The sequence below is a fragment of the Rhinolophus hipposideros genome (genome assembly GCF_964194185.1).
Source record: "Rhinolophus hipposideros genome assembly, chromosome: X".
In the NCBI taxonomy this organism is placed as follows: domain Eukaryota; kingdom Metazoa; phylum Chordata; class Mammalia; order Chiroptera; family Rhinolophidae; genus Rhinolophus; species Rhinolophus hipposideros.
In genome coordinates, this window is record NC_138046.1 from 178,978 (window position 1) to 194,889 (window position 15,912).

At 39.0% G+C, this 15,912-nt stretch overlaps 1 protein-coding gene across 2 annotated transcripts in view; it reads left to right on the forward strand.

The window, feature by feature from the left end:
- The first annotated feature begins 1,292 nt into the window (after positions 1–1,292).
- Positions 1,293–15,912, forward strand: part of ZDHHC15 (zDHHC palmitoyltransferase 15) — a 70,244-nt gene continuing 55,624 nt past the window's right edge. The window contains exons 1-2 of one of the 2 annotated variants that reach the window (XM_081041936.1): positions 1,293–1,576; positions 14,974–15,000. In XM_081041936.1, the coding sequence (XP_080898062.1) occupies positions 1,426–1,576; positions 14,974–15,000 (178 nt within the window). In that variant the 5' untranslated portion in view covers positions 1,293–1,425. The remainder of the gene's footprint in view (positions 1,577–14,973; positions 15,001–15,912) is intronic. The other variant, XM_081041935.1, reaches the window with a different exon arrangement.

Consider the following 15,912-nt stretch of genomic DNA (forward strand, 5'->3'; position numbering starts at 1 on the left):
TGAAATGAATCTGCATTTCATTATACAAGTAATTTAATAATAACATCATGAAGTTAACTTAATCTGAAAAGAAGCAACCCTTGGTCTTCTCCCTTTGGGAAATTTACTGCATATATGAGTATAAGTATGGATAAAGAACAGAGAGCAAGGTTGTTGAAATCCTTGCTCCCACACAGAATGTGAATCCAACATGGGTCTGAGCACAATGACAAGTTTCCTCATGTCATAGACATTTGGAAATCATTAAACACCTATTGCCCTGATGGGAACAAGAGCTTCTTGGGGAGAGGTCCCATGTGTTGTCATTGTTTTTATAGTAAATTTGAGCTAACATGAAGCAACTATTCCAAAAACATTTGTTGAATTAAATTGCCTTGTAATTGGTCTGCTTCGAGGGTATAGTTTTATGTGAAATTCTGCCAGTTGTTTTGCAAAAATCCATGTGTGATAATGTCATTCCATTGTCCTGAAACCTTTAATGGCCGTTCATAATCTGCTTTACAGGATTATGTCCACATAGGTTGTGTGGGCATATAAAGACCTTGACACCCTGCACTCAGGCTATATTCTCAGTGTGCCACCTAGCCTCTAATCTTCACATACCCTCTTGTGAAGCCATACTAAATGTTAGTGGAACACTTTGGATTTTCATGACTCTGTGCCCGTGCAAATGCTGTTACCTCTGTCTCATGTGCCTGGGAAAGTCTTATTTATTATTAAAGCTCAGCTGAAATATCAGTAACTTTGTAGCTTTCATTGACGTGTCAGAGAATTAAGGTGTCCCGTATTAGTTATTTTGCACCAGTGTTTATTGTGAAGGTGTACTAAGTTCAGTCGGGGATGGAAAGAAGACAAGGAAGAAGGGAGCAACTTGTCCAGGGACTACTGCAGCAGTACGTGTTAAAGATACTGGTCAAGACGCGGCGGGAGGATGAGGCCGAATGGTCTTTAAGTCAGCAGATGGTATAGTTCTCATCTTTCATTGTGAGTGTATGTGCGGTCGTGTGAGTGTGCGTTCGTGTGTGTGTGTGTGTGTGTGTGTGTGTGTGTGTGTGTGTGTGTAGGGACAAGGAGAAACCCATCGATGAACGGGACAAAGTGCGGGGAGAGCAGACGGGCGGACCCGCTGTCTACTCCGCAGCTGCGGAGAAGAGGGCAGCCTGGTACGTCGCTGGGCAGGTGGGTGGGAGAGCAGGAAAGGGGAGGGGCTCTCTGAGAGTGGTCAGCATAGACTGCGGGACGGATCACCTTCCGCTCCAGCACTGCCAGTTCCTGGTCGGCGCCGTGACTCATGCCTGTTGTGTCAGGAAGGACGGCTCTGCCCTGCAACCCCACAGGTGCTCCAGCAGGACGCAGGGAGAAGGCTGCCGCCAGGGCAGGCAGTGGAGCGCCGCACGACCCAGCGCCAGCAGGCCTGCTCGGTCGATGTTCGAACCGAGGATGCGGCGGGGCTGGAAGATGGCCCTGTCCGGAGGGCTGCGGTGCTGCCGCCGGGTACTGGCCTGGGTGCCAGTACTCATTATCGTCTTGGTCGTGCTCTGGTCTTACTATGCCTACGTCTTTGAACTCTGCCTGGGTAAGTGGAGCTGCACACCTAAGGTGGGGAAATCTTGCTCCAGCCTAACCGGCTGCTCTACCCTTCGCCCTGGTGTTCTTGTGTGCTTTGCACCCACGCTGAGCTTTCTCTCTAGCTCCCTAGACAGCTAGCTGCCCACCTCCAACCTCTGGCTTCCCACAACATTTCCTGCGCCCTCCCACGAGGGTCCCACCATGTCCCCAACACTTACATTATTTGCTGGTCGTACCCACGAGAATTGCCTGGCTCTTCCCGATACGGTGCCCTTTTCTCACACTTGTGCCTTGTGTTCTCATTCTGGTGGCTCCGTCGCTACTAAACGGACGAAATCCTTAAACTGTCTGCTAACATTACCAGTGCCACCAATGCATCCAACTAGGAACCTCAAAATATTTCCTCTCTTTTCTTACTAGCTCTTCTTTTTCCACCACTGGGATTCATCCTTTTCCAGTGATCCTCTCATGCTGGCTAAAGTACTTCACATCTTCTCCCATTCGGGACGCTACAGCACACCTTCTTCTATCACACTGACATCTCCTCGTTTCAGACAGTGGTAAGCCCTCCATTCTCTTTCCCTGTGGCCTCCACCATCTATTCATTTTCTCCAGTGGAATTGGAGCGCTACAATATATCATGCCCTGTCGCCTCATACTACAGCCCCTGATTTGATCGCAGTGTGATTCCCCATAGTCTCATGCCTTCCTTCCCATTATTTTCTGACACCTCACATTATTTACCCTGCTTTTATCACACTGTGGTCCTACCTCATCCGTACTTTTTTCACACCAGACTGTTCCCTTCACCCTCCCACACAGATTCCCACAATATACCTCATACCCCTTCCAAGGTCCACCACTTCTCACCATTTTTATAACCTACTCCCCACCTCTTCTACTATTAGCCCCACATTTTGCCACCCTCTTTCTCTGGACTTCTATTTTCTGGTCCTTCCATCTACAATTGCACTTGTCCCCTGGTCTCCTCAAATAACAGAAACACCATCCTTTAACACTGGAATTTCTAACATTTCTCAACATCAACCCCAAGACTCTGTTCTGTGCTTGCCCCACTTGGATTAACCCCCAGTAATGTCCTCATCATGTTCTTATCAATTCACAATGAACTTCATATTATGTCCTTGGCTTATTTCACAGTGATACCTTCTCTTGCTACTATTCTCTCATGTTCAAGAATTCCCATCACTTCTCAAAGGAAGCTATTGTCACTTCAGTACTAGAATCCCACTTCCAGCACCCTTGTCCTATAGTGTTCCCCATTCATTCAGTGTCAGGTCCCAGTATATTTCCAGTCCCCTCACATTAACACTCCTATTTCTCCTGTTGGACATTCCCTCCCAACTCATTCCAGTCTTCTTTATTTCTTCATACAAGATTCTTCTCACCTTAAAAATTACGGTTAGGGTCCTGCTTTTTACAACCCCGGGACATGACTTCACTTATAACTTCATCCTTTTACATTTTTGACACAGCAATCTTCTATTCCAGGTGGACTGGGATTAACTAGGGAGGCAATTTTCTTCTGATCAAAGTTTGTGCATCAGAGTTCAAATTTTCCTCATCTCCTTCCTAGATTTGTCATGGAAAATGCAGAAAGAGTTATTAAAAAGAAATTCAATTAGTTACTTTCATAGATAGAAATTTAGGCTGTTTTTGTTTTTTAATCTAAATCTAATATTGAGGTGCATTAATGCTCTGTGCAATGGCTGGTAAGTTTTTCTATTCATAGAAAAGACTAGAGCTCACAACCTAGTCTTTTTGAATGATGGATTGAGCGGTTAAAAGTGCAGCTCCATTGTTATTTTGGAGTTTTTCAATACTGACCAACATGACCTTTGCCAAGCAATCATTTAAAAAATTAATATCGATAATAGCTAACATGTACATAGTCCTTAATCTGTGCCAGGCGATGTTCTAAGTAGTGTAGATATAGGTATTATTGATAACTCTCTATTAACTCATGTAATCATCACAATAACTAGACAAAGCAAATACCATTACTATTCCCAAACTGAGGTAAAGACCAAGTTAGAATCAGTGCAGATAGTCAGCTTTTACAAGTTTGTACACACCTTAATATTAATAGTATTAAAACTTGAAAGGAATCTTAGAGCTTATTCATTTTGTTTTATTTAACATATTTGCAGAGGACTTGTCACATGCCAGACACTGTTTTTAAATGAGCACACACAACACACACATGCACACGCGCGTGTGCTCTCTCTCCCTCTCCGACTCTCTCGCTTTCTTAATCCTTATACTACCCTTATGAGGTACATACTATCATTGCTCCCATTTTAAAGACAAGACAACTGAGGCACAGGCAGAATGAGAAGCTCGCCTAAGGTAACTGCACTATTAAAATAAAGACAGCATGGCTCTACAGTCCATGCATTTACCACTGCAGTGTCTGACCTCTGCCTCCTCTCCACTAACACAGAGGCCGAACCTGTGACTCACAGCACAAATGCAGCCTGCAGAGGTCTATTTTGGCCTCAACAATGTTTTCTTAACACTTTGAACCAGTTCCCATTATTGAAACAACAGGAGAGTAAGTTCGCCTTGACTTCCAATTCGAGCTCTACCTGTCCACCCTGTCGTCTTCGTTTTACAATCTTTTTTTTTTTTTTAAGATTTTATTGGGGAAGGGGAACAACACTTTATTGCGGAACAGTATGTACTTCCAGGCCTTTTTTCCAAGTCAAGTTGTCCTTTCAATCTTAATTGTGGAAGGTGCTGTTCAGCTTCAAGTTGTTGTCCTTTCAGTCTTAGTTGTGGAGGGCACAGCTCAGCTCCAGGTCCAGTTGCCGTTGCTAGTTGCAGGGGGGCATAGCCCACCATCCCTTGTGGGAGTCGAACTGGCAACCATGTGGTTGAGAGGACAGAGGACGTGCTCCAACCAACTGAGCCATTCGGGAGCTCCACTCAAGGTGCCGTGTTCAATCTTAGTTGCAGGGGGCACAGCCCACCATCCCTTGCGGGACTGGAACTGGCAACCTTTGTGGTTGAGAGCCTGTGCTCCAATGAACTGAGCCATCCGGGAGGCAGCTCAGCTCAAGGTGCCACGTTCAATCATAGTTGCAGGTGCCCAGGAGCCCACCATCACTTGCAGGATTTGAGGATTTGAAACGGCAGCCTTGTGGTTGAGAGTCCTTTTGGTTGTGGCCCATGTGGGAATCGAACCGGCAGCCTTCAGAGTTAGGAGCATGGAGCTCTAACTGCCTGAGCCACCAGGCCGGCCCTCGTTTTACAATCTTTAACGAATGAGAGACCTCGCTTTCAGAAAGCTTAAATAAAAAATTTGCTAAAGTTACATGTTTAGTAAAAATGGAGATTTGGATGTCAAGGCTGCCTGATACCAAATCAGCACAAGCAAGTTAACCGATTTGAGCTTCAATTTGACTCCAAATGTAACAGGACTCAACTTCTTCCCAGAAATAGAACTGGATGTCTTTCTCTCTAATATGAGGTTAGAGCTGAAGCCCAAAGTGGTATTTTTGTCTTGCAGTTCTTAGAGTTTGAATTCTGCCACGTGGCAACTAGGGACACTTGGGGAAAGTTGAGAAAATTCTGTCAACCTCACTTGCCTCACATGCATCTTACATGTACGGTTGTTCATTCATACCACAAATACTTGTTTAGCTCCTACTATATGCTGTTACGGAACTGTTGTTATGATATTTTAAATAATATGGTACATGGAAAGCATGCAGCATATTATTGAGAACACTTTGTAAGAGCTCATTGAATAGTAACTTGTTGTTAATGAAGATGGAAGGGATTCTGCTCAATAGGATTCACCTACTCTAGATGTTTTACATAAATGGCATTATATAATATGTGTCCTTTTGTGTCTGGATTCTTTCAATTAGCATATATTTTTGAGGTTCATCCACACTGTAGTATGTAACAGTACTTCATTCCTTTTGATGGCTGAGTAATATCCCATTTTATATACATACCAGACTTTATCCATTCATCAGTTGATGGACAATTGGGTTGTTTCCACCATTTGTCTACTCTGAATAGTGCTGCTGTGAACAAGTATTTGTGCAAGTATTGGTTTGAATACTACTTTTCAATTCTTTTGAGTAAATACCAAGGAGAGGGGTGGAAATTGCTGGGCTCTATTAATTCTATGTTTAATTTTCTTAAGGAACCTCCAAACTAATTTCCATGATGGCTGCACAATTTTACATTCCTACCAGTAATGCAGGAGGGTTCCAATTTCTTCACATCCTCATCAACACTTCTTATTTCTCTTTTTTAAAATAGTAGCCATCCTAATGGGTATGAGGTGGTATCTCACTGGGGTTTTGATTTGCATTTCTCTGATGACCAGTGACGTTGAGCATCTTCTCATGTGCTTGTTGGCCATTTGTATGTCTTCTTTGGAGAAATGTCTATTCAGGTCCTTTGCCTTGTTTCAATTGCATGATCTGTCTTTTTGTTGTTGAATTGTATGATTTCTTTATATATGCTGAACACTTGACGATTATCAGATAAATGATTTGCAAATATTTTCTCCCATTCCATGAGTTGTCTTTTCACTTTCCTGATTGTATCATTTGATGCACAAAGTTTAACATTTTGATAAAGTTCAATTTATCTGTATTTTCTTTAGTTGCCTGTGTTTTTGGTATCATGTTTAAGAATCCTTTGTCAAATGCAAAGTCATAGAGAATTACCCCCTGTGTTTTCTTCTAAGAGTTGTATAGTGCTAGCTCTTATATTTTGGTCCTTGATCTGTCTGTTTTGAGTTAATTTTTGTATGTTATGTAAACTAGGAGTCCAGCTTAATTCTTTTGCATGTGGCCATGCAGTTGTTCTTGTATCATTTGTAGAAGAGACTATTCCTTCCTCATTAAATAGTCCTGACATAATTATCAAAAATCAGTTGGCCATAGGTATATAGATTTATTTCTGGTCTCTTAATTCTGTCCCACTTATCCATTTATCTATTCTTCACCCAGTACCACACTGTGTTGATTACTGTACCTTTGTAATAAATTTTGAAATCAAGAAGTGTGAGTTTTCCAACTTTATTTTTCTTTGTTAAGACTGTTTTGGCTAAGGTCTCTTGCAATTCCATATGAATTTTAGGATTAGCTTTTCCACTTCTGCAGAGTGGTTGGTTGAACTTTGATAAGGATTGCACTGAATTTATATATTGTTTTGGAGAGAATTGTCATCTGAACAATATCAAGTTTTCTAATCCATGAACATGGGGTATTTTTCATTTATTTAGTCCTTTAAATTATTTTCAGCAGTATTTTGGAATTTTAAATGTATAATTCTTGAGCCTCCTTGGTTAAATTTATTCTTAAGTACAGTGGTAACCTTGGTTTTCGAACATAATCTGTTCTGGAAGTCCATTCGAGTTCTGAAACGTTCTAAAACCAAGGCACAATTTCCCAATAGAAAGTAATGCAAAATGGATTAATCCGTTCCAGACTTTTAAAATAAACCCCTAAAACTGCAAATTTAGCATAAATTTTACTATCTAATGATACCATAGATCCATAGAATTTACGGATTTCGTAAACTGAAATGTTCATCAACAGAGACATTCGAAAACCGAAGTACCACTGTATTTTATTCTTTTGGATGCTATTATGAACAGAATAGTCTTCTTAATTTCTTGTTCTGATTGTTCATTAACTCTGAGAGGTTTTTCGGTGGATTATTTAGAATTATTTATACACAAAATCGTATCGTCTGCAAATAAAGAGAATTCTATTTCTTCTTTCTAATTTGGATGCTTTTTTTCTTTTTCTTGTCTAATTGCACTGGCTAGAACATCCAGTACTATACTGAATAGAAGTGGTAAAAATAGGTATCCTGACCTTGTTTCTTATCTGAAGGAGAAAGCTTTCAGTCTTTTCACCATTGAGTAGCTGTGGGGCTTCCATAAATACCGTTTATCAAGTTGAGGAACTTCCCTTTTATTTCTTGTTTTGTGAGTTTTTTTTTTCAAGAAAGTGTGTATCATATTGTCAAATGCTTTCCTAGCATAATTGAGATCATGTGTTTTTTTCTTCATTCTATTAATGTAGTGTATTGCAAAATAGATTTTCACATGTTGAACCACTCTTACAGTTCTTGGATTCATCTCATTTTCTGATGATGCATATATTCCTTTAATATGCTGCTGAGTTTGGTTTTCTAGTAATTGATTGAGTAGTTTTAGACCTATGTTCATAAGAGATAGTTGTGTGTAGTTTTCTTGTGATGTCTTTCTTTAGCTTGAGTGTCAGGGTAATGCTGGCCTCATAGAATGAGGAAGTGTTCTTTTATCTTCAAATTTTTCTAAGAGTTTGAAAAAGATTGGTGCTAATTTTTCTTTAAACATTTGGTACAATTCACCAGTGAAGCCATCTGGTCTTGGCTTTGGTTTGTTGGGAGATTTCTGAATACTGATTCAATCTTTCACTTAAAAGTCTGCTCAGATTTTGTCTTTCTTCTTGAGTCAGTTTTCTTTGTTTCTAGGAATTTGTCCATTTCATCTAGATTATCTAATTTGTTGGCGTGCAATTGTTCTTACTATTATAATCCTTTCTTTTTATGCAAGTTTTCTATCAATAAATATCCCCACTTACATTTCTGGTATTAGTAATTTTATTCTTTCTTTTTTTCTTGTTCAGTCTAGTCGATCTTTTCAAGGTTACAACTTTCAGTTTTATTGATTCTGTTGTTTTTGTATTCTCTATTTTATTTTTTCCACTCTCTTCATTATATCCTTCCCTGTACTAGCTTTGAGTTTAGTTTGCTCTTCTGTTTTAGTTCCTTAAGGTATAAGGTAAGGTCATTTATTTGAGATTTTTGTTCTTTAATAATGTACGCATTTACAGACGTAGATTACTCACTGAATACTGCTTTCACTGTATCCTATAGGATTTGGTATATAGTGGTTTTGTTTTCATTCACCTAAGTATTTTTTAACTTCACTTGGAATTTATTCTTCGATCCACTGATTATTTAACAGTGTGTTGTTTAATTTCCCCACAATTTTGAATTTTGTAGTTTTTTATTGTGTTATTCATTTCCAGTTTAATTCCATTGTGTCAGAGAACATACTTTGTATGATTGATTTCAACCTTTTAAATTTACTGAGATTTGTTTTGTGGTCTAACATATGACCTATACTGGGTAATATTCCATGCACATTAGAGAAAAATGTGTATTTTTCTGTTGGTGGGTTCAGAGTTCTACATATGTCTGTTAGGTCTAATTGGTTTACAGTGCTGTTCAGATCCCCTATGTTCTTATTGGTCTCCTGTCTAGTAGTTCTATCCATTGTCAAGTGTGGGTATTGAGGTTTTCAGCTAATATTTTAATACTGTTTACAGCTCCCTTCAATTCTGTCAGACTTTGCTTCCTATATTTTGGAACTCTGTTGTTAGGTTTGTAGATGTTCATACTTGTTATGTCATCTTTAAGGATTAGCCCCTTTATCAATATATAATATTCTCCATTGTCTCTTGTATCAATTTTTAATTTAAAATCAACCATGTCTTAGCATAGCCACCCTAGCTCTCTTTTGTTTACTATTTACTTGGATATCTTTGAAAACCTGTCTTCCAAAGTGGCTGTACCATTTTGCATTCCTACCAGTGATGAGTGAGGGTTCCTGTAATGCCACATCCTTCTCTGCATTTGCATTTGGTGTTTTCAGTTATTTTGGAGTTTTGCCACTCTAATATCTGTATAATGATAGCTCATTGTTTTACTGCATTATTGTTTGATTAATTTATTTTTAGTGTACCCATTTTGCTTTCCTTTCATTTTTTTCTGTTTTTTTGTTTTTTCGTAGTGTTTATTCTGTGTATTACAATTAACATGTTGATTTTATAACAATAAAAGTTGAATTCATACCAACTTAATTTGATAATATACAAAACTCTGCTCCTTTACAACTCCATTTCCCACTTTACATTGTTATTGTCACAAATTGCATCTTTATACATTATATGCCTATTAACATTGATTTATCATTATTGTTTTATGCGTTTGTCTTTTAAATCATATAGTAAATAAAAGAAAAGTAGAAAACCAAAAATACAGCACTACTGGTTTTTATATTTACCTGTTTAAATAGAAATCAGATTCTTCCTCTCACCCCGTTTGTTTTTGCTGCCTGTTGTGAGTTGTTTGTTCAGCGATTTTTCTATATTAAATACTGTGTTCTTTATTATGTGTGAGCTCTAAAGTCTTTGCTCCTTAAACTTTTGGTCAGTTAGTCGTTTGATAAAGATTTCATGAATGCCTATAGTCATAAAAGAAATAGAAAAGAATTAAAAAATATCCTCCCTCAGCCTTTGAAAATTAGCTCTGTGTTGGGGCACTCCTTCAGCTTCTTCCAGGCTGTTTAGACTCTGCCTTAGCATTTTACAAATGAGGAAACTGAGGCACAGATAGATTAAATAATTTGCCCAAGGTCACAGAGGAAGTTGCAGAACCAGAATCTGAAAATCTACCAAAGTGTATGGTATACATCATTACAATGAACTCCCTCCCCAAATGAGTCATTACTTAAAATAGAACTTCATGTTGTGAGCACTCATCTCATTAGTCTCATATTTTCAGCCTTCCCACTCTGTTTTCACAAGTCCTTCTGAGCTTCACTAACTTGGTAGCCAGTAGCCACACATGGCTATTAGTCGCTTGAAATGTGGCATCAGAATTGAGATCTGCTGGAAGTATAAAATATACACCAGCTTTCACAAATTTAATACAAAAAAAAGTAAAATATCTCATTAATAATTTTTGTGTGGATAACATTGGAATGATGGTTTTTTTATATATTTGATTAAGTAAAATATATTCTTTTTTATTTTTTTTTAAAGATTTTTTTGGGGGCAGGGGAACAGGACTTTATTGGGGAACAGTGTGTACTTCTAGGATGTTTTTCCAAGACAAGTTGTTGTCCTGTCAATCTTAGTTGTGGAGGGTGCCATTCAGCTTCAAGTTGTTGTCCTTTCAGTCTTAGTTGTGGAGGGCGCAGCTCAGCTCCAGGTCCAGTTGCCGTTGCTAGTTGCAGGGGGCACAGTCCACCATCCCTTGCGGGAGTCAACCGGCAACCTTGTGGTTGAGAGGACACGCTCCAATCAACTGAGCCATCTGGGTGCTCAGTGGCAGCTCAGCTCAAGGTGCCGTGTTCAATTTTAGTTTCAGGGAGTGCTGTCCACCATCCCTTGCAGGACTTGAGGAATCGAACTGGCAACCTTGTGGTTGAGAGCCCACTGGCCCATGTGGGAATCGAACCGGCAGCCTTCAGAATTAGGAGCATGGAGCTCTAACCACCTGAGCCACCGGGCCGGCCACAAAATATATTCTTAAAGTTAACTTCACTTGGTATTTTTTAACTTTTTATAACGTTCCTACTAGAACATTTAAATTACATTGCTCACATTGTATTTCAGTTGTAGAATTTCTTCCTTATCCTTTCTACTACATTTGTTGACCATCCTCGTCTAGCCCCATATTAGGCTTATTTTCCGAAAACTCTTCTGTGAACCCTAAAACATGCATCTACTTAAAGGAAGTCATGAGATATTCTTGAATGGCCCAGAGATTTCATTTGGTACAAGTTGAGTATGACTTGTATAATTTTCATTTTAAATACAACTGTAGAATTCTTAGTCTCTTACTTTTTTTTTTTAAAGTGGGTGATTTCACTACCTTTTTTTTTTTAAACTTTTATTTTAAGTGTGTTCTTCCAGGACCCATCAGTTCCAAGTCAAGTAGTTGTTTCAATCTAGTTGTGGAGGGCACACTCACAGTGTCTGCTGTGGGGATCAAACCAGCAACCTTACTGTAAGAGCACCGTGCTCTAACCAACTGAGCTAGCCTGCCACCCCGTTAGTCTCTTACTTTAGTAATGCAAAAGGCAATATTAGAAAAATAAAGGAAAGGCAGAACTACCAAGATAAATGCCACAATGGTTTAGAATAAAGGCCCACTTTTTTTCTCAGAAGTATGTAACTTCCAACAGAATTTTGCAAGAATATGTTTTCCCTTAAAGTTACTGACTCCTTACAGATTTCAGGAGTAAAAAGGACTTTAAAAATCAAGTCCCCTGCCTAACTAATGTCTAAAGATCTTCTACAACATTTCCAAGTGTTTGCTATGGGCAACTCACTCCTTCCCAATGCTGCCAGTCTGGTTGATCGTCGTCGTCGTCATCGTCATTTCTTATATTGAGCTACACTGTGTTGACCTGCAGCTTTTACCCATTGATTCTGTTTCTTCCCCCTGTTCTTGGATCATATAAACCAGACACACTTGCACATGACAGTCCTGAAATTACACAAAGCCAGCTGTTCCCCTGGACACTTCCTGGCCCCCACTCATTTTTTTTTTAATTAATTTTATTGGGGTGACAATTGTTAGTAAATTTACATAGCTTTCAGGTGTACAATTCTGTATTACATCGTCTATAAATCCCATTGTGTGTTCACCACCCAGAGTCAGTTCTCCTTCCATCACCATATATTTGATCCCCCTTACCCTCATCACCCACCCCCCACCCCCTTACCCTCTGGTAACCACTAAATTATTGTCTGTGTCTATGAGCTTTTGTTTCTCATTTGTTTGTCTTGTTCTTTTTGGTTTATGTACCACATATCAGTGAAATCATAGGGTTCTCTGCTTTTTCTGTCTGACTTGTTTCACTTAGCATTATTCTCTCGAGATCCATCCATGTTGTCACAAATGTTCCTATATCATCTTTCCTTAACGCCGAATAGTATTCCATTGTGTATATGTACCACAACTTCTTTATCCATTCATCTATCGAAGGACATTTTGGTTGTTTCCATGTCTTGGCCACCGTAAACAAAGCTGCAATGAACATTGGCGTACACGTGTCTCTATAGAGAAATGCTTTTATATTTTTGGGGTAGATACCCAGGAGAGCGATTGCTGGGTCATATGGTAATTCTATTCGTAATTTCTTGAGGAACCTCCACACTGCCTTCCATAGCGGCTGCACCAGTCTGCATTCCCACCAACAGTGTATGAGAGTTCCTTTTTCTCCACAGCCTCTCCAACACTTGTTACTATTTGTTTTGTTGATGAAAGCCACTCTGACTGGGGTGAGGTGATATCTCATTGTGGTTTTCATTTGCATTTCTCTGATGATTAGCGATGTTGAGCATTTTTTCATATGTCTATTTGCCATTTGTATATCCTCTTTGGAGAAATGTCTCTTCAGGTCCTCTGTCCATTTTTCAATTGGGTTGTTTGTTTTTTTGTTGTTGAGTTTCATGAGTTCCTTGTATATTTTGGATATTAGCCCCTTATCAGAGGAACTGTTTGCGAAAATCTTCTCCCATTCAGTTGGTTGCCTCATTATTTTGTCAATAGTTTCTTTTGCTGTGCAGAAGCTTTTCAGTTTCATATAATCCCATTTGTTTATTTTAGTTTTTACTTCCATTGCCTTTGGAGTCAAATTCATAAAATGCTCTTTGAACCCAAGGTCCATAAGTTTAGTACCTATGTTTTCTTCAATGCAGTTTATTGTGTCAGGTCTTATGCTTAAGTCTTTGATCCATTTTGAATTAATTTTGGTACATGGTGACAGATAGCAGTCCAGTTTCATTCTTTTGCACGTAGCTATCCAATTCTGCCAGCACCATTTATTGAAGAGGCTGTCTTTCCTCCATCGTATGTTTTTAGCTTCTTTGTCAAAAATTATCTGTCCATATTTATATGGTTTTATTTCTGGGTTCTCAATTCTATTCCATTGGTCTATGTGTCTGTTTTTCCGCCAATACCAAGCTGTTTTGATTATTGTAGCCCTGTAGTACAAGGAAAAATCAGGGAGTGTGATATCCAGTATTGTTCTTTTCTTTTAATATTGCTTTGGCTATTCGGGGTCTTTTGTGGTTCCAAACAAATCTGATGATTTTTTGTTCTATTTCTTTAAAAAATGCCATTGGGATTTTAATGGGGATTGCATTAAATCTGTATATGGCTTTGGGTAATATGGCCATTTTAACTATGTTGATTCTTCCAATCCATGAGCACGGAATGTCTTTCCATTTCTTTGTGTCTTCTTCAATTTCTTTCAAAAATGTCTTATAGTTTTCAGCATATAAATCCTTCACATCCTTGGTTAAGTTTATTCCTAGGTATTTTATTCTTTTTGCTGCAATTGCAAAAGGAATTGTTTTTTCTATCTCTTTTTCTGAGATTTCATTGTTGGTATATAGCCCCCACTCATTTTTCTATATATACAGTCTAATTCCAACATGCATAAAGCACTGGGTGCTCTCCTTCCCTGACTCACAAGTGCTGTAGCCAAACAAACGGAAGTAAGGACCTCCGCTTCCTGTTTAGCAGCGAGTGTTCAGCCATAGACATTACAAGGAGATACACCAAACAGCAATTTGGCAGCTACTGTTTATTAAGATTGGTATCCAAGCAACTCTGCTGTCTCTCCATTTTAAAGAGCTATGCCTTGTAATTTCACCTTCCCTTGGCACCTAGTACAAGTGCACAGAGGTGGCGGTGGTGAGTAAGAATGGCCTCAGTTTGTACAAATGACATTCTGGAACAAAAGTTACGTATATATCATAGTAAGCCAGCAAGTAGTGATTGGGAAAGGTAGACACAGCACATGGAAAAAGCCTCTGAGGCTGGAATCTAGTCCCAACTCTACCACTAACTTGCTCTATGACCTTGGGCAAATCATTTGATGATACTCTAGTCCATTTTTCCCATCATGAAATTAGACAGACAAATGAGATAACTGCTCAAGTCCCTTCCAGTTCTGATATTCTATGAAATCTTAGTTCAAATATGATAATATTCATTAAGTACTTGCCTTGTGATAGAGACTATGCTAAACAGCATTTACATGTATTACCACATTTAAATCTCAACCTTGTGAGGTAGGTACTGTAAGGGAAGGTAAGGATCTGCCTATGGTCACAAAATAGTGTGACTGGGCTTCTAACCCAGACAGTCTGACTTAAGAGCCGGCATGCTCCCTCCATACTATGTTACCTCTAAATATACAAGAGACGCTTGGTATTTAAAGAGGTTCTACAGTGAATACTTTGGGGAAATGAATAATTATCTCCTAACGTATCATCTTTTAAATTCTTACTACCATGTTACATAACTTTAGTGTTTCCATTTTCTGTTGTTTTTAATCAAATTATACCTGTATTTGCTGAATGAGTAGAAATTCTTACTCATGATTTAAGATGAAGGAAGACAGCAGAGGATGGAGTTCAATCCTTATCTCAGCAGGCTGATGATTCCCTAAAGTGTCATTGACTAAATTGCTCAAAAATGATGCTATGGAGAAATGAATTAGAAAAGTATGTTTGAAAATATCACTAATTTTGACCTTTTTCTTTCTTTCCACAGTGACTGTTTTGAGCCCAGCAGAAAAAGGTAAGAGGGTGCTGTGAATTGTATTGGTCAGGACTGTATCAATCTTTTCTATCTAAAAGTGAAAAACTCACTTTTAGATAGAAAAGTGAGCCTATAATGAAAAGCCTATAATGAAAAGCCTATAATGAAAGCCTATAATGAAAGCCTATAATTTGAGCAACTTTTTCACTTGAGTTTAGGACAACGGTTTTCAAGAAGCTTACCCAAAAGCACAGCAGAACCTATTTTCAGTGGCCCCTTTGGCTGTAGGACAGAACTGAAAGTTACCAGGAGTTCTGATGGAGAAGGGCACAGACAACCACTCTGTTGGCCATAGTAACCTTAGGCTGTCCCCTGGGTTCATCGCTGGGTTTATTCCTACATACCTTGCCTTTTTACCCAACTCGCCTCCTGTTCAAGGCATTGGGTAAGGGCTCCACTGGGGGCTTTTAAGGCCTAAGTCCTTGCCCAGCACACTTCCAGTATAATCACTGTACTCCTCTCCACCCCTCATCCGTGTCTTGGCTAGATCTTCAATCTGCATTGTCATTCTACCTAAAGAGATGGAGGTATTTTCCATTAAAAACCTGTAAGCTAAGCATGAGTCTTAAGAAAGCTTTAGCTTTACATTATTTCATCAGGTATAACCATAAGTATTTATGTAGCCAGTTTTAATTCTCACTTAATGGGAATTAGTTGTTGTCGTTCACTAACTACATAGCATTAGTATTGTATTGTTTTTAACCTCCAGCTTGCTATTACTCATTTAGCAGACGTGTTGGCTCTAGAGGCCATGAAGCACAGTGGTGGGAAGACAATAGACCATGGTAGTTAAAAGTATGAACTGTCTAAATTCAACTCCTGACTTCACTACTTCCTGGTAAATTATTTTACCCTGCTTGTACTCTTTTTATTCGTGTGTAGAATAGCAAT